This window comes from Odocoileus virginianus, chromosome 2, assembly GCF_023699985.2.
Source record: "Odocoileus virginianus isolate 20LAN1187 ecotype Illinois chromosome 2, Ovbor_1.2, whole genome shotgun sequence".
NCBI classification, from domain to species: domain Eukaryota; kingdom Metazoa; phylum Chordata; class Mammalia; order Artiodactyla; family Cervidae; genus Odocoileus; species Odocoileus virginianus.
In genome coordinates, this window is record NC_069675.1 from 90,019,158 (window position 1) to 90,041,117 (window position 21,960).

The window sequence follows — 21,960 nt, forward strand, 5'->3', positions numbered from 1 at the left end:
TCCATCTGACCCAAGCATCCACAGCACAGACCCACAGGTTCCAGCTTTTGTCAGGTGACCCTTGCCTTGGACTCAGGCACACCGCCTCTGCTCTTGCTAATCTCTGGATTGCCTTTGCTCCTCTGTCAGCTGGATAACCATTTACTGAATCATTTCCCCTCCTGTACACATATGAAGTGGTACCTGTCATCCTGGTTGGATCCTGACTGATCTATGGATCAAACTGCTGGCCAGAGGGGATGGGGACCGGTGGCCCGTGGCACTGCACTGAGAAGGCTGAGTGATGGCTAGACTCTGGGTCTTACTTATTGGCCACGATCTTCTGTCTGACTAGAGAAGCAATGCTTTGGAAAAGAAGCATGCTTTTTCTAACCTGAGGCTCATAGCGGTGAGACTGGGGTGAAATGAACACAGTTGGTATCCCAATTCCATGGCCTTAGAGCAAGAAACACTCATAATCAAGCTTTAGCTACAGCAGTGTTTCCCAAACTGTGGTGAGTAGTTGATGCCTGGAATGTTAATAGGTAGTTTGTGGGGAAAAGCATTTGAAAAATGTTAACAAAGTTAACCAGATTTCTTTATAACAGGACTGTAGTAAGGTACATTGTAAATATTTTTTTTAAAAAGCATTACAGTATGCAATATGCAACAGTCACAAATTTTATGTGATCAGAAAACATCAATATCTGTTGGATCTAACATTTCAAGGACCACTGTTCTAGAAATGCTGGTTTATGGTATTAGCACTAAACCCCACGGTAAAGAGTCTGCTTGCAATGCGGGAGACTTTGGTTTGATCCCTGGGTTGGGAAGATCCCCTAGAGAAGGAAATAGCAACCCACTGCAGTATTCTTGCCTGGAGAATCCAATGGAAGGAGGAGTCCTTCCATGGACTGGCAGGATACAGTCTATGGGGTCACAAAGAGTCGGACATGACTGAGCGACTTCACTTAGGTCTTTCATGGACTGGAGCGGATCCTTTCTTCACTTCGTTCTCAGCCATATTCCTTCCTGTCAATGCTCCAGAACACAACTTCTCACAGTACCTGACCACGCCATATAGTCTCATGCCCCTCACCTTTGCAAGGGCTACTTTCTACCCTTGCTCCTGGGGAACTGCTACTGTTTCTGCATGGCACCATGCCAGTGTATCCTTCCCCAGTGATCTTTCCCTTGGCATCCAGACAGAAGTGACTGCCAGTGTCTTTGGATGTCCACCACCTTGTACAACATTCCAGTACTGCAGTTACCAAACTTAGTGCAACTCTCTGCTTACCTTCTCTTTGCCCTGCATGACTCTTAAGAACAGGACTGAATCTTTCTTGTCAGTGTGTGCAAGCCAGTGCCCTGGGCAGGGAGGTCACCAGGTCAGGTTTGTGGGGGGAACAAGTATACAAAGATTTTGAGCACTTGTAATCACTTTCCGCTAAGGTTTGATTATAATCGACTTAAAAACATGTTAAGTCAAAGTTCCATTGTTATGACCATCCATAATAAATTAACCCTATATTAATGTAGCTTTTATTATGATGAAAATAAGTGAATTTCTTAAAACAGCAACAACCAAACCCTAGTATTAATTGAAAAACAACTAATATTAAGAATATTTAGCACCTGGATTAACACTGCTACCAGAAAGCTTGCCACTAGGTGTCAGCCAAGGAAAAGAGGAGGAAGGACTGCACTTTAGAAGTGTTTTACTTTTTCATCCAATTATTACTGTAAATATCAACTATTTAAACAACAAAATATTAGGCAATTAAAATTATCTATTAAAGGGAAGTTTTTAAGAATATATCTAAGATTTTGAAATTTCCCCTTTGCAATTCATAAATAGTTCATAAATGGTGTTAGTTTAACCTGTATTTTTCAAGAAACATTTGCACAGATTGGAGATGCTGATTCCTAAGAGGAGACCAGATCAGTATTCTTCTGAAATGACCTCAAATTGTACATAACACAGACCATATGGTAATCACCACTGGGGTGAGCGGTCAGAGGAAAGAGCATGGTTTTAAGAATCAGACAGATGGAAAGTCCGAATCCTGGCTCTGCCACTTCTTAAAAAAGTGACACAATCTTTCCTAGCCTTGATTTCTCATCAACAAAATGGGGCCACATCACTTCTTCCATATGAGGACTATAAAAATTGATTAAGGGAATATATATATAAAGAGTGTAGCATAAAATAAAGGCTTTGTATTATTTTTTTTCTTAAGACTTTGAGTTTTAATGATTTATTCAACAAAACTGTGTTTCAGCTCCCAAACTGCTAAGGACACTGTAACTAGGGACTATTGTCATTTCATTCAGTCCACAGAGAATTATCAGGCACTGTCTATGTACTAGGCTCTGTGCCAGAGATACATGACTAACCACGACACACTACCGAGGCATCCATTTCTTGGTGAAAGGATAGCATAAGGTTGAATGTGACTGTCTCTTTCTGAGAATATACCCATACCCCACAGAAAATCAGTGTGGATGCATGTCTGAGGGATTGGGGGTGGGGGTGGGGCAAGGACATCTATGATTTCGTCCTCTAAGGCTCATTATGCCTCCCCTACAGAACAAACCCACCATTACTCCACCTTACGTTATGAACCTCTACTGTGTGCTGGGGGTACAAGAAGGAGTAAGACAAAATCTTCTCCAGAAGCTCACAGTCTGGCTACGCACATGAAGTCTGCACTGTTTCAGGCTCTAAACTGTCGAATGTTATCACTGCTTGAAAATGGATCAGAAAGGTTTCTTTTTCAGTCTCACTGAAAAAGTAAAAGACCCTAAAGTGAGATGATCTGACTTAAGACATTGGTAACAGTAACCACGTCTCTTTGCCACTGCTTCCGCAAAGACAGTATTTAAAACTGCCACCATGGCTTCAGCTTACTTGCTGAATTAATATGCTGCCTTGTGCATTTTCTTAGCTAGGACTGAATACTTACTGGGCGTGGTGATTTTCACAGAGGGTGAGCCCCTCCAGATCCTAACTGCCTGGTGTTGGTTAGCATGCGGATGCTGCGCAGGGTCTTTGTCTTACATTTATACATTTATGGTGTGGTGTTTGTGTCAGATTCTTCTTCTCATGCTCTAAGATGAAGCTGTGGGTAATTTTTTTTTAAACTAAGCATCTATGTTGTGCAACACTGAAACATTTACCACCAGTCTTTCTAATGCATACTATGGGGAAAATGGTATCATTCATTCATTTGTTCAGTCATTCATTCAACAAACATTTAATGAGCACCTACTAAATATTAGACTATGTTTAGGACACCAAGGATTACCAAACGTGGTCCCATCCTACAGGAACAAAGTAAGAGAGGAGGCAGGATTATTAAATGAGATCAAGTGAAAGCCTGGAATTCCTCCTGGATAGTCTAGGATACACTAGCTGTGTTTTATTTTTCAAGTATTTTAGAACATATGGGGATTTCATTTTGATCATATTCAGTGATGCTCTTTGAAATCATACAGTAAAACTTGATCATTGTTTTTAAGAGGATTTCCTGCCAGTTCTCATCTATTCTCACTTAAGGACTGACTTTTCACTTGAGCAATCCACTTCTAGAATGACTCTGAGTTCAGTGAGCATTCACTGTGGTGTGACTCAAGGTGCCAGGACACCCAAAGTCTATTCCTGAGTAACAGCAATGTCTCTGGGAGGTGGACAGTGGATATGTGGTACCAACATCAAACAAGGGTCATCTCCCCCCAACAGGCAAAAATTGTTTTGATGAAATAGGTAAAAAGACTCTCCGTTCTATTTTCTCTTAGAACTGTTAGAAAGTAACGCATTTTGGAATTTTAAACCCTTGGTACTACCACTCCCACTTGTCTGTAAGTGCTGGTGAGCAGTAACATGAATAAATAAATATCAAACAAATACAAATGAAGGAAACAAATATGAATTCTTACAAGTCTTTTATGCCATTATTTGAGATAAAAACTGAACTTTCAAAAGACAGAACTAAATGGGCCAATCTTAGGTTTTGTCTGGTTCCAGTTAGCCTGACACCTGCTGAATAAGTATGGCCATTACTGTTCTAGAATGGGGCAGTCTCATTTCTCCCTCTTCCTTCTTTACCTTCTTGTCATCCAGAAAAGGTCACTCTCAGTTAAAATCCACTATCAGCAAAAAGCCACATTATCACTATTTTTCTTAACAGTCTTACAGAGTAGGTATTATCCCCATTTTATAGATGAGACAATTGAGACTCAGCTCATCTTCTGGCAGATGCCACAGCCAGGATTAAAACCCAGGTGACTCCAACAACCATACACTTTCCATCATACCCTGGAGCCTCCTGAGCCACTTGGAGCCACAGAGCTACAGGGCTGGTCCCTGGAGCCCTGGTGTTGGAAGCCCCTCGCCTTTTCCCTGTTGCATTCCCAGGACATGATCTGGACTTGGGATAAACACTAAAACAAGAAAAAACAGTAACCACTTACCAGTCCCTCTCTAGGCTACCACAGATTCCTGTGTCAATGTATCTCTTTAGCTCAGGCCTATAGACTTTGGCTATAATTCCCTACCTACTTACCTAGAACAAACTGGAAAATAAGAAAATCTTTACCAACTTTTCCTATAGTTCATGGGTACTCATCTATACTTCACAGACAAATGTAAAATTAGCATGGCCTGTATGTGGAAAACAATTTGGTGGTTCCTAAAAAAGGTAAACAGAAAATTACTATATTACCTAACAATTCCACTCCTAAGTATACTTCCTGAAGAACTGAAAGCAAGCATTCAAACAAATACTTGTACAGATATATTCATAGTGGCATTATTCTCAATAACCAAAATGTGGAAACTACCCATTTGTCCATTAACAGATGAATGGATACATAAAATGTGGTATATATACACATTCAGTGAAATATTATTCAACCATAAAAAGAGACGACGTTCTGACACATGCTACAATGTGGATGAACCTTGAAAACATTATGCTAAGTGAAATAAGCCAAACACAGAAGAACAATATGATATGATTTCATTTATATGAAATACCCAGAACAGGCAAATTCATAGAGATAGAAAGTAGATTAGAAGTCACCAGGGGCTAGTAGGTTGGGGGAACTGAGAGTTATTGCTTAATGAGTTCAGAATTTCTGTTTGGGGTGATGAAAAATTTTGAAAATACATAGTGATAGTGGTTATACAACATTGTGAATGTAATTAATGCCATTGAATTGTAACTTAACAATGGTTGAAATGGGAAATTTTATGTTATTTATGTTTACCACAATTTAAAAAAAAGTAAAAAGCAAAGGTTCTAGAGATAAACATGTGTTTGACTCCCTGCGCTACCATTGCCAAGCTAAATGGAGACTCTTGGAGTCAGCCTTGAGGCACACATACCAGTCCCTTCCATGCTTCATCTCATTTCTCCTTTCCCTTGGTTTCCTTATTTCCTTATCTCATCTAGCTTTAAGGTTCCACAAGCTTTTTTGTTTTCATTTTTTTTTTTTTAAGCACAAAATAGAGGCACAGACAAATTAGTAACATCATTTATGTATGTTCTGGGTACACTCCGCTTGCCTCTGTGGAGGGCAGGGAGCACATGCCACGAAGCATTCTCAATTCTTTCCATTTTGAGTTGCTCCTAGGCTGAGTCAACGGAAATCTGCTTCCTTACCATGTTGTGACAAGTTGGCACCCAGAGTCAGGCTCTTGCAGACTTGTATTTCCCCGACTCAGAAGACTCTGAACTAAAGCATACCAAAGCTTTATTTACAAAGATGTTTGGTGGAATATTAATGACAATCTCAAAAAAACTGGAAACATCTAAACATTCAACATGAGAGAGTAGTAATAGAAATTAAGGTAGCTGTACTTGATAGAATATTCTGCAGCCATGTAAAAGAGCCTAGGAGGTAATGTGAAATGGAGGATCAGTAAGATTTTAACTTAAGATTTTAAGCAATGTAAACACTTTGCATAATGAAATACAATAAGAATATACAAAAGGTAGTTGAGATAGTTACAGGGATATTTTAATTTTCTAGTTTGTAAATCTCTCTCTCTCTTTTTTTAAATTTTCTGTTACACTAAATCACCTAAGTAGAGTTTGGGTTTTGTTTTTTAAACCATGAGATCAATGGTGTTACCCAACCAGGAGACAGATACATATGGTATTTTTCTGACCTTCTCCAACATAGCCTCGTCCATTCAGGCTTGAAAGCCAGGTTATCAATCTGCTTTTATCTTAACGTCTCTGTCTTCAAGGGGTTTTAGGTGGATAAATATGACTCAGCAGAATTATGTGCGAAATCAGAGGCTGAAAGGTGGATGATGGCAGCATACCCGTAGCTGAATCTGGAGCCAGGCCTCTTGGGAACGACTAAGCAGGCAGGACTGGAGGAGCTAGCTACTGCCTACACAGGCTTCTTTGCAGCACTGATGTTGACTGTCGGTTTACCGTCCCCACCTCATACATCGTGCCCTGTGGGTAGGGCCTGAGCTCCATTCATCCTGGGGAGGCCCAGCTAGCACACTGGCCCATAGAGAGCCACATGAGCCTGTTGAATAAACAACTCTCACTGTGCTCAATCTATACTGGCCTTTGCACCACTACTGGCATGGATCCGAATGCATCTTAAAGTTCTAGTCCCCACCAGTTTTGCTCTCTGATATCACATTCACCAGGGACCTGCAATGGGTCAGACATGGGAAAAGCACCTTCATTCGCATTGCCTTAAGATGACTCTACATAGCCATGAGCTAGGAACTAAGAAACTATGGACAGAAAAAAGGATGCAATTAAAGCACACAATTCTATTTTTGAAAGTTCTTTAAAACTGAGGCCACTGTGCTAAGAAATGTCTTCCAAAGAAAGGGTGGTGGTGTAGTCTTATTCAGATTTCAAGATGATATAATTTTAAACAAAGGAGTGAGGTAAAGTAAGATTCTTTTTAAAATTCATTCGTTTTCCTGAGGAGGGAGAAAGGGGACTCGAGGCAAATTCAAGACCCACACTGCTATACACATATTCCAAAAGTTGCAGTCTTCTACCCTGCAGAGAAAGGATCCTTGGCCTAGCAATTAAAATCATTTGTCTTTTATCCCCTTCTTGCCAAAAAGGACCCCAGCCCTAACTAGTTAATCCCTAACACACACTGCTACTCCCAGAGTTGCCTGGCAACTGCTAGGAGGCGTGTCAGAGAGCAAGAAAGGCCTAAATAAATGAGCTGAAGCCTGGGCTGCCGCTTGACACGGATAAAGGAGGTTTTCCAAATGGAGCTGCCTGGCTGCTTGTGGTTCTGTCATTAAAGTGGAGAAGAACAAGTTGGCTTGCCCGATATTGTTAAATACCTTGGGCTTTGCACCTGATATTCTCCGAGTGATGGAAAAGTGGCTCACATGCCCTTGTGATTCACCAACACTCTTCCCTCTGCCAGGCAGCACCAACCTCCAAAGCCTAAAGCCGGGAAGAAGCAATGTGCATGCACTGAACAGAGGTCAAGGGCCAACCCCGGCCCCACGCACTTCTCTGTTCTTTCATTTCTTTCACCGATCCTTCCGACCACTGTTCCAAAACACACACATTGATGCCTCTGCTATGCCACGACCTGTGCCCGGTGATGGAAATGCAGAGAAAGAGTTGTTAATGTGGAACACGAGGAAACCAGAACAAAGGCAAGAGAGAGGGTTGGGTGGAAGAAACCTGGGTTTTTGGGTCAGGCCGATCTGACTCAGTTATCAGGCTCATAACTGCCAGGAAGTAACGGACAACTGCCGCCCCTCTCCCATCTGTGATGTGGGCAGTGAGGAGTAGTCGTGGGGAATTACTATGACCACAGATGCAAAGCAACTCAGGGTCGATGAAGACTGTTGGAAGCTGTCGAGCAGGTAGGAGACTCAGCTATAACTGGATACCTTGGGGTCTCACTTTCTGATCCTCAGGAGGAATAGGTCTCCTGGCCCTAAAGAGAGACCTCACTGGGGAGCCCACAGGGGCCCTCTGGCCCTGGGATGGGCTCACAGCAGAAGGCAAGGATGGAGGGGGCAGTCTGGCACCTGGCTGGGCCTCAGCAAGGAGGCTGCCTTTCTCTTCCCATCCAGGCAGGGGAAAGAAAATGAAGCTTGAGACTCCCTAGCCAGCTGCATTTTGAATTTTCTTTTTGGTAGGAGAGAAAGAAAAAAGGCCAAGGAGTTGAAAACCTCAAGCAAGCTGTGGGCCGTGGAGGAACTGCTGCCCATCTCTGCCTCTTGGGCTGGGCTGAGTCCCTTCAGAGGGGCCCCGCTGGAGCCGAGCAGAAAAGCACACCAAGCCTGTGATGTTTCATCTTTTAAAAAACCTAAGCCCTGTGACTTGGCAGTGACCTGAGTCCCATGACCGCAGCTGCTGGCTCAGGTGGGAAGCTCCTACACTGTATCCTTCATGCTTCACACGCTCCTGCAGGCCGTCTTTGTCCTCAGCCTGGGACTGTTTCTCACTCGACCTGCCCCAGAGTCTCCCCTCCAGGCTACTAACCACTTCTGGCCACCAGCCTTCTCCTCCAATTTATGAATTGAAGGCCTTAAATGCACTTGGGTACCTTCAACTCAATAAAACCACATTGAGGATGCCGCCTAGGGAAATAATCCACACCATGGAATGAAGATTTATATAGAGATAGTCACCACAGTGTGGTTTAACATGGTGAAAGTTACCAACAAGCAAAAGAACCAGCGCTGGGATAATGTGGTGGGCCTTCGCACTGGTTTCAGATGGCAAGGACTTGATAAAAATCTCTGTGAGTGGGGCCCAGACATTTACCTTTTCAAGAGCCCCAAAGGCAACTCTGATCCATAGCCAGAGCTGAGACCCCCTGGAGTCACCTGATGAGAGATGTGCAGCCAATTTTTAAAGAGTTTTTATATGATATGGAAAAAGTGCTTACTACACTCTACAAGGCAAAACTAAATAACAGGGAACTAGATTGCTTTGCCAGGAACATCTTAACTCTCTAAAAGTAAAAAATCAAAACCCCAAACCAAATGAAGCAAAAACAACCCCAATCTTCCAACTTATCCCTCCCCTCTTCTATACAGAATAGATAACTAATAAGGACCTACTGTATAGCACAGGGAGCTCAATTTGATACTCTGTAATGACCTATATAGAAAAGAATCTAAAATGACTGGATATACATACACATATGTCCAGCATATATCTCAGGATATACATATGTGTGTAACTGATTCACTTTGCTGTACAGCAGAAACTAACACATTATAAATCAATTATTCCTCAATACACTTTTTTTTTTTAAGGTGAGGAAAACAGGGTAAAAAGAAAAGCCCAAAACAAACATAAAAACTCCAAAACTTAGAGCCTTGGTGGAAACATGCTAACATGTTATCTCAGCTCCAGATGACAAGATTATGGGTATTTTCTCATTTCTATTCCCATTACTTTAAACCTTTCTTAAAAAAGAAAAACCAACAAAAAACCAAGAGCAGTTTTGTTTTTTTTTTAAATAATCAGAGAAACACATAAAAGACAAGAGGCCCCATGAAGGACACCCCGCCCCTCAGCCCTGTGCTGCCGGCCGCCCAAGTGGGCTCATCCAGGCACTGCTCTCCACGCCTCCCATATGGTCTGACTCTAGAACCCCTGACCCCTTCTTGAGCTCACATGCATTTTGCAGTCATTATTTTAATTAATCTCGCAAACAATCTGGTATTGGAAGTGTTGTTATTCCTTTTCCTTTTTTTTTTAGATGAGGGGAATTGGCTAGAATTAAATCTACAGTTTAAAAACCATCTAGATAACATGATGAGGCTTGGTCAGAAACTTTCAGGCCCTTGGCTTCTCTCTTGGCCTTACAGAAAAGAGCTATTCTGGTGCAGATAAATCAGACCAATAGCATGACAAGTCTGCCTTATTTCATTGATTTATAAGATGTAAATTTCTTCACATTTTAACATCTTTGAAATCTGGATGTCTTACAATTGATGGCATCCTTCAATTATAATTGGGAACACCCTTTCTTAATGATACATGAAACAGTGGTACACCTTATGATGGAATGACATGTAAAATTCAATGAAAGGTACCACGTTTATAATCAATGCTATTTTTAATGACTTCATAATATTTTATCACATGGATGGACACTTAGTCTGCTCCACATTTTGACCATTGTAATCTGCTACTCAGGACACTTTCACATCAAGCTTTCCCTATTTCTACTATGGGCATCATCATCCTCTCCCAGCTCTATATTTTGGGAGACATTTTGGTATTTCTTGCCCCTCATCTCTCATATCTTATCTATTTTGAGACTCATCTAGTCATTTCTTCTTCATGGTACCTTTTCTTGGTGTAACCACTGGAGGGCTATCTTCTGAGTTTTCCAACAGTCCCCTGGTCTCTGCTTCCAGTTTCCTTTTCAATCCAGTCCTGCATTACTGGTCAAACATGACTTCAGTCACATCATATCTCTGCTCACACTCCTAGTCTAGGATCTAAGGCTCTGTCAAATTTGGCTCTAGCCTCTCCTGAAGCCAGCCCTATCTCTCTACCCAAACCCATGACCCCAACAAAGAGGCTATGAGGGGTCCTGCCTCCAAGTCTTTGCTCACTCAGATACTTCCACGCCCACCACAGGAAGGATTGCTGCTATCTTTCTTTTTCCAAGTTTTACCTTTCCTCTGAACAGTATTATGGCTCACTTGTTCCTTATAACCATCTGAAAATATAGAATAAGTATTCTTTTTCTCATTTCACAGAGAGGAAACTGAAGTTTAGGGAGATTAAGTGCCCTATGCAAGGTTGCACAGCTAGAAGTACAGAGCCAGGCTTTAAACTCTTGGACTTTAATCTTTAAACCCGAGGCCTTTAAGGATGTATAGCAGGATGTTTTACTCGCTTAGCCGTGTCCGAATCTTTGTGACCCCATGGACTTTAGCCTGCCAGGCTCCTCTGTACTTGGAATTCTCCAGGCAAGAATACTGGAGTGGGTTGCCATTTCCTTCTCCAGGGGAGTTTCCCAACCCAGGGATTGAACCCAGGTCTCCTGCATTGCAGGAGTTTCCTTACCGTCTGAGAGACATAAGTACAAATACAACCATAAACTCCTCTGGAGGAGCACCTTGTGCCCAGATTATATACCCAGCAATATGTACCAGAATAAACAGTCTCTGGACTCTAGACATATACATGACAACAATGACATCTTTGTAAGAGTGTAAATACTTCATGTCAATATCAATCCCAGTAGCCTAAGATAAGGACAGGCCAGTTGTCCCATTCTTACTTTAAAGATGGGAAGAAAACAGAACTTTCCTTGAATTCTATCAGCTCTCCAAACAGCACTGGACCTGACTGGTTTGGCTGGGCCCAAGGTCAGGACAAAGAAGCAGAGCCATCTGTCTTGAAGACAAGCAGGACATGAGGAACTTGCTTTAAGCTGAAGGGCTTTTTAGGACCTAAGGGAAGTATTTCTTAAGAAGCAAAGACAGTGCATCCCTTCTGTCAGGTGACACTGCCTGAAGCTGAGGCAGCCGAGCAAGTCAGGCCTGAGTGCTGGATGTAAGATAAGAACACGGTGGCTCGAGGCTGCTGTTCCTTGAGCACCCACTGCCCCAACCACTTCACAGAGTGTGCACCCTGGCTAAAGGGTGTTTGCTATCACTCTGTGCTTCACTTACACACATGATGGGTTCATAACAGTCAGAAAGTACCTATCCAGGTATAACTGTGGCTTATGAGGCTGCATGGTCAAGATTCACTGTCAGAGTTTGCACATGAAGTGTACTGCCTGATAGCTACTCATCTTCTGTCATTTAATCTAACAAAATGTCTGTCTAGGTCCCTCACAGCCACTCTGACTAGGTTAGGTGTGGTTGCCACCTCCGCCTGCTCAGGAGGAAGGGAGGGAGCCCCATGTCCCGAGGGAAAAGGGCTATCAGCAAGGTCCCCTCCAGCATCCTTTCCTATGCAGTGACCCAGGTCCCTGGGCCAATTTCTCCATTCTCCTTGGCTGAGAGGCTATGAGTAATTAAGCATCTGATGAAAGCTTCTCACTGAATCTGGGAGAGCTGGTAGTTTCTTTGCTTTCAGGGATGACTTGGTGTCTTCATATCCTCACAATAACTAATCACCTCACGATGAGGTAACAGAGGCTCTGAAAGGCTGACAGGCCCTGAAGGCAGATGACATTATCCCCCAGTCCTCAGCACACTTAGCAGTCAATATACCAAGACCACTCTGGGAACCTCTAAGAAGTGAGCTTCTGGATGCTCTGCTCTCTCAAGTGTGGAGAAGAGGTTCCTTTGCAGGAAAAGGGCAGTGAGGCACAGAGAGAAGCATGGGCTTTGGAACAACCTACCTGGCTCCTCCACTGGTTAGCAAGTCATCATTTCTGTGAGCCTCAGTTTCCCCATTTGTCAAGTGGAGATGATCACTGCTACCTCATAGGCTTACCAGGACTTCTCAGTGAGAGCAGGTGTGTACAGTGCTAAGTACTACGACCCGCAGAGGGTGCTACTGTCCAGGGAAGGGAGGGGTCCTAACATCCACAGGAGCAGACAGTCCTCCACTCCGGGCAGCGCAGCTTCCTTGTGCTAAGAGGAAGCGTGAGGGGAGCACACTTCTCCAGTCCCCACCAAATACACACACATAAAACCTTCTTTGGTGAATTCAACAAAAGATGACTAGCAAGTTTCTTGTGGCCCTGACCAAACATGGATTTGTGACATGCCAAGAAGCTACTCACCGGCTCGATTTTCAGAGCGTTTCTGTAGCTGCCGAAGAAAGCGGCCTGGGCCTTGAGGAAGGCTCTGGCCACACCATCGCCGGTTGTTGTGGAGACCTTCTTCAGTCGGTTCTTCAGTGAAGAGATCTGGTGACAGAAAAGAGACACAGGCTGAGGGCAGGGTGGGAGGAGGACGGCTATACCCAAAATGTACAGAGCTTTAGAAAGCCCTGGGGAGGGGGATGGATCTGACACCTCAGCTGCTGGGAGAGCACACACACATTCAGGATTAGGGCAGGTTTTTGAAATTTAAATAAATGTTGCTCTTATTAGTGCATATCTAAGAAAAACAAAAACAAAATCACTTTCTAAGCAGTTTCAATGTGTCAGGTAATTGCTTTCACATAATTTCTGTACTTAATTCTTTCAACAATCATATAGGAAAGGGATTGTGTTCCTATTTTACAAGGGTATTAACAGTCTCAGAGAGATTAGGTTACATGTTTAGTAACAAACAAAAGTGGTCAAGTTGGAATTATGAATTGAAATCTTATAATCTGAGCCCAAACTATACAAATTTTTTTAGTTCCAATTCTATTTGCTCTTCAGATTACTTACAAATATTAGAAATAAATGGCTTATTCATAGTATATAATATATATTATTATATACCTCATACCCAAAATATTTATCAAATGTATTATAAATTATATATGCCTGCAATGCAGGACACCCCAGTTCAATTCCTGGGCCAAGAAGATCCCCTGGAGAAGGGACAGGCTGCCACTCTAGTAGTATTCCAGAAGTATTCTTGGGCTTCCCTGGCGGCTCAGTCGGTAAAGAATCTGCCTGCAACGCAGGAGACCTGGGTTTGATCCCTGGGTTGGGAAGATTCCCTAGAGGAGGGTATGACAACCCATCCATAAAGATGTGTGCTAAGTCACTCAGTCATGTCTGACTCTTTGCGACCCTATGGACTACAGCCCACCAGCCTCCTCTGTCCATGGGAATTCTGCAGGCAAGAATACTGGAGTAGTTTGCCATTCTCTCCTCCAGGGGATCTTCCCAACCCAGGAATCAAACCCAGGTCTCCCACATTGCAGGTGGATTCTTTACCAACTGAGCCACCAGGGAAGCCCCCATAAAGTATATATAATATATATTATTATAAAACTCATACTCTAAAGGAATAGTCATTATATAGATGTACAGAAACACACTTACATATCTTACAGATATGCATGCAACAGATTAACATAAAATAGAAAGTCATGGCAATGGAAAAAGAATAAGCCAGGTATAGATTTAATATATAAACATAACCCATCCAGTCTTGTGTTTTCAAACTGTGGAAAATTCTTAAAAGAGATGGGAATACCAGACCACATCACCTGCCTCCTGAGAAATCTGTATGCAGGTCAAGAAGCAACAGAACCGGACATGTAACAAGAGACTGGTTCAAAATTGGGAAAGGAGTACGTCAAGGCTGTATACTGTCACCCTATTTATTTAACTTATATGCAGAGTACATCATGAGAAATGCCAGGCTGGATGAATCACAGGCTGGAATCAAGAATGCCGGAGAAATATCAATAACCTCAGATATGCAGATGACACCACCCTTACGGCAGAAAGCGAAGAGGAACTAAGGAGCCTCTTGATGAAAGTGAAAGAAGAGAGTGAAAAAACTGGATTAAAACTCAACATTCAAAAAACGAAGATCATAGCATCTGGTCCCATCACTTCACGGCAAATAGATGAGGAAACAATGGAAACAGTGACAGACTTTATTTTTTTGGGCTCCAAAAAAATGCAGATGGTGACTGCAGCCACAAAAGTAAAAGATGCTTGCTCCTTGGAAGAAAAGTTATGACCAACCTAGACAATATATTAAAAAGCAGAGACATTACTTTGCCAACAAAAGTCCGTCTAGTCAAGGCTATGGTTTTTCCAGTGGTCATGTATGGATGTGAGAGTTGGACTATGAAGAAACCTGAGTGCCGAAGAATTGATGCTTTTGAACTGTGGTGTTGGAGAAGACTCTTGAGAGTCCCTTGGACTGCAAGGAGATCCACCCAGTCCATCCTAAAGGAGATCAGCCCTGGATGTTCATTGGAAGGACTGATGCTAAAGCTGAAGCTCTAATACTTTGGCCACCTGATGTGAAGAGCCAACTCATTAGAAAAGACCCTGATGCTGGGAAAGATTGAAGGCAGGAGGAGAAGGGGATGACAGAGGATGAGATGGTTGGATGGCATCCCCGACTCGATGGACATGAGTTTAAGTAAGCTCTGGTAGTTGGTGATGGACAGGGAGTGCTGCAATCCATGTGGTCGCAAAGAGTTGGATACGACTGAGTGACTGAACTGAACTGAACATCAGGTCTTAAATAGTAGCTAGAAGTAGACTTCAAATTTGAGTTGAGCCTCCTAGTGGTCAAAACAAAAAGGAAAACATGAGAAGCTGTGGGACTCTTTGGGTCAAAAGCAGTTGCACAAATGAACACAAAATTTACTGAAAATGATAACTAAAAGAGATATTTCCTGAATCCTCAATGTAGGAAAGATTGTGTGACGTGACAGTTGTTGCCCTCAGAGACAAGATCAACCCTCCCAGGCTGTTTCCAATATGCCATTCATCTCAGGATGCCATACTGCCCAACTTCTGGGCACACCACTCACATGTGTTCCATGTGAAAAGTGCCCCTGGAATCAGGCAACCTGGTAGCCTTGAGTCAATGTGATACAATGGTGAGCAAAAGCAGACAGCAAAACCTTAAACTTATATTCTTGTGAGGAAGATACCAATACATGGGACATTGCTACCATGACAAGCCCGTGATAGAGCTCACCAAGGAGGTCAAGGAGGCCTTTGTGGAAAGAAACAGGCTTATGCTGAGATCTGAAGTATGAGCTGAAGCAGTTAATTCACATAGACTGGAAGGAATGGTGTACCAAACATGGGGATCAGCATCTGCAAAGACACTATAGTGCAGAGGAGTTCAGAGACTAGGGAGAACCGTGGCTTCAGTTGAGAGAATATGGAGAAGATAGCTTAAAATGAGAATAGATCGAAGGGTTAGCATTAAGAATTGAATACATTAAGGAATTTTCCCCTTGATTTTGAGATAAATGTAAAGCTAACAACTGTTTTTAAGTGCACAGGTGATATATCAAGAGCAAATTTAGGAATCTGTATGGGACTTAGATATAGGATTACCTAACAGCCTGACATTATTGAAGGATAAGATCTAGGGTAAAATTTTAAGACGAAATAGGAAATTAGATGCAGGTGGTCCATGAATAATCAACAAATCTTTTTTAACATGAATGAGTAAAGATTTTTTTTCTGGGTGTAGGCTGTATAGCTATATTCAGGTTCCTAAAAGTGCCTGTGAACATAAAAACATTAAAAATCTGGGATGGATTACACACACTTTCAAAATGTTCCATGGACATTATTTCTTGTCAGAAGCCCCAAGCTTCTGATAAGGGGTTTGTAATAGCTTATTAAGATATATTTTACATATTATAAAATCCATTCATTGAAAATATGTAATTCAGAAGTTTTAGTACAGTGACAATGTTGTACAACTATCATTACTATCTAAATTCCAGAATACTTTCATCACACCCAAAAAGAGAATCCACCTTATTGGTAGGCATGTCTTACTCCCCACTACTCCTATCTCCTTCTCCCTTGCCCCAGTCTTAGATAACCACTGATCCATATCCCGTCTCTATGGATCAGCCTCTCCTGGACATTCCATATAAATGGAACCATATAATATGTGGTTCTTCTTGTGACTGGCTTCTTTCACTTAGCAGTGTTGTTGCTATTGGTCAGTCACTAATTCATGTCTGACTCTTTGCTATCCCATGAACTGCAGCACACCAGGCTTCCCTGTCCTTCACTATCTCTCATAGTTTGCTCAAATTCATGTCCATTGATGCCATCCAACCATCTCATCTTGTTGCCCTCTTTTCCCCTTGCCCTCAATTGTTCCCAGCATCAGGATTTTTCCAATGAGTCAGCTCTTTGCAACAGGTGGCCACAGTATTGGAGCTTTAGCATCAGACCTTCCAATGAATATTCAGGTTTAATTTCCTTTAGGATTGACTGGTTTGATCTCCTTGCAGTCCTCTCAAGAGTCTTCTCCAACATCACAGTTTGAAAGCATCAGTTCTTTGGCACTCAGCCTTCTTTATGGTCCAACTCTCACATCCATGTTTGACTACTGGAAAAACCATAGCTTTGACTATGTGGACCTTTGTCAGCAAAGTGATGTCTCTGCTTTTTAAAACACTGTCTATGTTTGTAATAGCTTTCTTTCCAAGGAGCAAGTGTCTTTTAATTTCGTGACTATTTTCACGTTTTCCCCAGCTATTTGCCATGAAGTGATAGGACCAGATTCTATGATCTTAGTTTTCTGAATGATGAGTTTTAATCTAGCTTTTTCATTCTCCTCTTTCACCTTCATCAACAGTCTCTTTAGTTCCTCTTCATTTTCTGCCATTATAGTGGTACCATCTGCATATCTGAGGTTGTTGATATTTCTCCCAGCAATCTTGATTCCAGCTTGTGATTCATCTAGCCTGGCGTTTTGTATGATGTACCCTGCATATAAGTTAAATAAGCAGGGTGGCAATATACAACCTTGATGTATTCCTTTCCCAATTATGAAGCAGTCCATTGTCCATGTCCATGTTTGTTCCTCAAAATCTCTGCTGTCTCCATATAAAAGTGTATACAGAAATGACATAGCTGCCCAACAGCTGATGGGGATAAATAAAATGTGCTCTTGCCAGAGTTAGCCTAGTGCTCGTTATAAACATATTTCATTCACACTGTGGCACTTATTAGTACTTCATTCTTTTTCACAGATGAATATTTCATCATATGGAAAGAGCACATTTTATGCATCTCCATCAACTGAAGGGCATCTGGGTCATTTCTACTTTTTGGCTATTATTATTAATGCTGCTGTAAACATTCACATATAAGCTTTTATGTGGAGACAGCAGAGATTTTGAGGCCAGAAACCAAATGGCAAAAATACTCACTGCCAGATCTTTTAAGATAAAAACAATCCGTGTTTACTGTACATAGGGAAAGAAACCCTGTGCCGCTGCTACAGGGGCAAACCACATGCTTCGAAAGGCCAGTGTGTGAAGGTAGGGTGACCTCCTTCTTGGCTAAGTCAAAAGGGATGGGAACGTGTTGACGGGGTAGCCACTGCATCTCCACGCAGAGGTGGGCCAAGGAAAGCAGTGTTCCTCTGGAAGCAGCTTGGAGTCTATCTCCACACCTGGTTGTAAATATTCTGTTTATTGTGACTCGCCCCCCTCCCACCCCTATTCTGGGACTCATGCGTCCCAGAGCCCACTCATGTGGTGAGAGCCCACGAGAAGCAGCGCTGGCCACTTGGTGCCTGGCGGACTGCCATGGGCCTCCAACTTGAAACAGCAATATGAGAAAGAAACATGCTTTATTAAAATGTTAAAAAATATTGCCCACTTCCCAACCTCCAAATAATAAAAATTCTGCCTTTCCTAGGGATGAGGGTGACATTTCCATCCTTTGAAACAGTGCAAGCTGGTGTCGCTCTTTTGGCTCCTCAAAGCCCTTGGGCCACCTGTGCCGCAGATTATTCCTCACTTAACCTTCGCTGGCCTTTCCCTTTCATTCGGGAGGTGTTTAATTACCTTGGACTCACAAGGCTGCTCTTCAGGTGAGCCTCTCCTAATGGCCTCATTACCATTTTGCACAAAGAAGTCGTTGCTGATTGTAACTGAGCAAATAGGAGTATGTGCCTCCCTGCTACCCCAGCTGCTCTGAAACCAGCCAAGCAGTCCTGGGTTCCTGGTGCCCCTGTGACCACTTAGGCCAAGACTTCTGAAGACCTCTCCTCACCCTGAAACAAGGAGAAGCTTTTGTCAGCACTTCAAAATTTGAAACTTCAAGTATATGCGCATCTGCTAACTGGTGATAACATTCTGTCCTTTAAATAAAAGCGAGGAGGGAAAATCTGAAGCTTAAATAACGTACAGTTGTCTAAAACCCAACTTGCTCTGAGTGCTCCTGCAGATGCTGATCAAATCATTAACATCAGGGATCATCTGGCATAATCTGGGGGGGACAGAAAAGCCAGTGGGGGTGGCTTCCTCCTTTAATGAGGTATCAGGAGGGAGACAGAAAACAAAGGGAAGAGAGTACAAAATTGAACTGGTAAGCTTCTTAGCTCTCCCATTCCTCCTCTTGTCCCATCTTGGGTACCACAGCATCCTCCAACCAGTCTCCCAGGCTAGATTCAGACGTTAGATCCCTTTCTTCTCCTTCTCTTCCCACAACCATTCTCCACATGTTACCTCCTCCTCCCCCCAATATACCCAGAATCTCTCAGTGTCCATGGCCTTGGCCCTGTGCTGCTCAGCTCTGCCCATCCTCTCTGGCCTTGATCAGTGGAGCTGTTTCCTAGATGCACTGGCTTCAGCTTTCCCTCAGTGCCACCTATCCATAGCTGTTCTAGTATTCTCAGAAATGCATGAATCTGATTTCTATCAAAGTCCTTCAATGCCCCCACTCTTGGCCATCACCACTTGCAGAAAAACATTCCAACTTCTCAGAGCAGTCTGTGACGCTTTCTTCAAACGGCCTTGCTTCCTTTGGCCCCACTTAACGGATACTTGACTTACACTGAATTGCTATCCAGAAGCATATACTACCCTCCAGCCAAAACACATGCTGACAACTCAGATGGAACTGTCCCTGGTCCCTTTCTGTCCCACTCATGAATATCTAGTTACTCTTTGAAAGATCGTGTAAGTGCCCATGAGTAGGGGCCTATTAAATAAATTATACCACATCCTTGAAATACCACGTAGCTGCTAAAAAAAGTGCAGCAGTACTTTATGAAGTAACATGAAAAGATGTCCACAAACTACTCCCAAATGAGGGGAAAATACAAGTTACAGAGCAATACATGTAATATGAATCATTCAGAAGTATATAAAGACATAAAGTCATTTTTATATATGGTGGCTGTTTATATACAGGTAGTAAGAATATAAAATGCCACAGATCAAACTAACCATGTGGAGATACTTTCACTTTCTACTTGATGCACTTTTGATTGCTTTGATTATCCTTTATAAAAAAGCATGTTACTTTTATAATGAAGAATTCAAATGAGGTATTTCTCTTTAACAGTCAAATTAAACATTGCCTTGGGTTAAGGGAAAGTGGGAATCCAGATGTCCCCTCCTTTGTGAAGCCCTCCCTGACCACCAAGACAGGCTTAATGACGTCCTGTCTGGGCCCCCTGGACTGGTAGGTGATGTGTCCATGAACTATAGTGTCTACCACCTTTCCTACTAGAGTTCCTAGAAGGGCCAGCAGTGTTTCAGCAGTATTTGGCCCAGGGTCATCATCCAGCACTTTTTGCTAAATAAAAGACAGATGAATGAGTGTTTTGATATCCTGAAAGGCATTTCCAGTGGTTGAGCCTCCTTGCTTGGAGGAAAGTCTAGGATTATGTTCTTCAGTGACTGATCATCGGAAGAACTGGTCTGGACTGAGAAGGATTGGGGGAGAAATGGATACTCATCTACTTCCCTTTTGCAGAAGACAATCCCTAAGATTGCAATCAAAACTGCAAGGAAAATGAAGCTCTGGTCACTAAATGAATTAAAGTGGACAACTGCACCAGCCTTACTCAGCACTGCACACGTCACATGTCCAGTAACATATGCAATATGGACCACCCCATCCTGCACCCTCTTCTTGTTTTCTCTGGTCACTGCAGGCTCTACCTCTGGGGTCTCTTGGCTTCACCTGGTCCTCCATCCCTAAAGTATTCCTCAGGCAGTAGATGTAAAGCTTGAGTCACAAATGCCTAAGGTTAGAAATCAGCTTTCATTACTTTCTTAATCTTTCTGAGCTTCAGTGCCCTTTGCTGTAAATTGAGGTATTTGTAACATACATACATTGTGAGGATTAAAATATAATAGAGGCAAATGGAAAACAGATGCAGTAAACTGCCTGGCTTTGTGTTTTAGCTGATTAGTACCTGGACTACTGCATCAGTCTTTTCAACTGGTGGCCCGTCTTCTATTTTCTTCCTGGTCTAATCCATCCTTTGCACTGAATTATCTTTCTAAAATGAGAAATGAACATATCACTCCCTTCCTCTAAAATTTTCAGTGACTTCATGGTGTTAACATATAAAGTCCAAGTTCCTTAGCACAATATTCAAGGCCTTCTATGGGTTTGGCTCCAGCTCTGTTACCAACATTATCTTTTACTCAATTTCAGGGGCCTCAAAACTATCCCTAAGCCTGGATACACTTTATGTCATTCTCTGACAAAACTTTTCTATCAGAAAATAAGTTAAAAGCGGTTGACTTTCTGTAATGCTCTCTATCAGAACAAATAGCTCTTTCTCAGGGCACATTAGTCTGTTACTTTGGTTGATGCCTAATCTTTGCAGGCCCCATGCTGGAGATGTGCTGGGAACAGAGCTACACATGACCAGGGCCCAGCTCCTGTGCGACTGTAGTCAAGCACCACAAGGCCAGCCATAAGTTAGCTTATTACTAATCCAGAGGGGGTTCTCCCATTGAATTCATCATCATCATCATCTGTTGTTGCTGTTCAGTTGCTCAGTCATGTCCGAGTTTTTGGGACCCCAAGGACTGCAGCACGCCAGGCTTCCCTGTCAGTCACCAACTCCCGGAGCCTACTCAAACTCACGTCCATCGCTTTGGTGATGCCATCCAACCATCTCATCCTCTGTCATCCCCTTCTCCTCCTGCCTTCAATCTTTCCCAGCATCAGGGTCTTTTCTAATGAGTTGGCTCTTCACATCAGGTGGCCAAAGTATTAGAGCTTCAGCTTTAGCATCAGTCCTTCCAATGAATATTCAGGACTGATTTCCTTTAGGATGGACAGGTTTGATCTCCTTGCAGTCCAAGGGATTCTCAAGAGTCTTCCTCAACACCATAGTTCAAAAGCATCAATTCTTCGGCACTCAGCTTTTTTTATGGTCCAACTCTCACATCCATACATGACTACTGGAAAAACCATAGCTTTGACTATACAGACATCTGTAGGCAAAACAATGTCTTTGATTTTTAATATACTGTCTGGGTTGGTCATAGCTTTTCTTTCAAGGAGCAAGCATCTTTTAATTTCGTGGTTGCAGTCACCATCTGCAGTGATTTTGGAGCCATAAAAAAATAGTCTGTTACTGTTTCCATTGTTTCCCCA

The 21,960-nt window shown here is 42.6% G+C and overlaps 1 protein-coding gene across 11 annotated transcripts in view; it reads right to left on the bottom strand.

Annotated features, from left to right (window-relative positions):
- Positions 1–21,960, bottom strand: part of DENND1A (DENN domain containing 1A) — a 527,524-nt gene that overhangs the window by 138,197 nt on the left and 367,367 nt on the right. For all 11 annotated transcript variants that reach the window (XM_070452577.1, XM_070452573.1, XM_020872163.2 and 8 more), the window contains one exon: positions 12,715–12,840. In XM_070452577.1, coding sequence (XP_070308678.1) covers positions 12,715–12,840 — 126 coding nt within the window. The remainder of the gene's footprint in view (positions 1–12,714; positions 12,841–21,960) is intronic.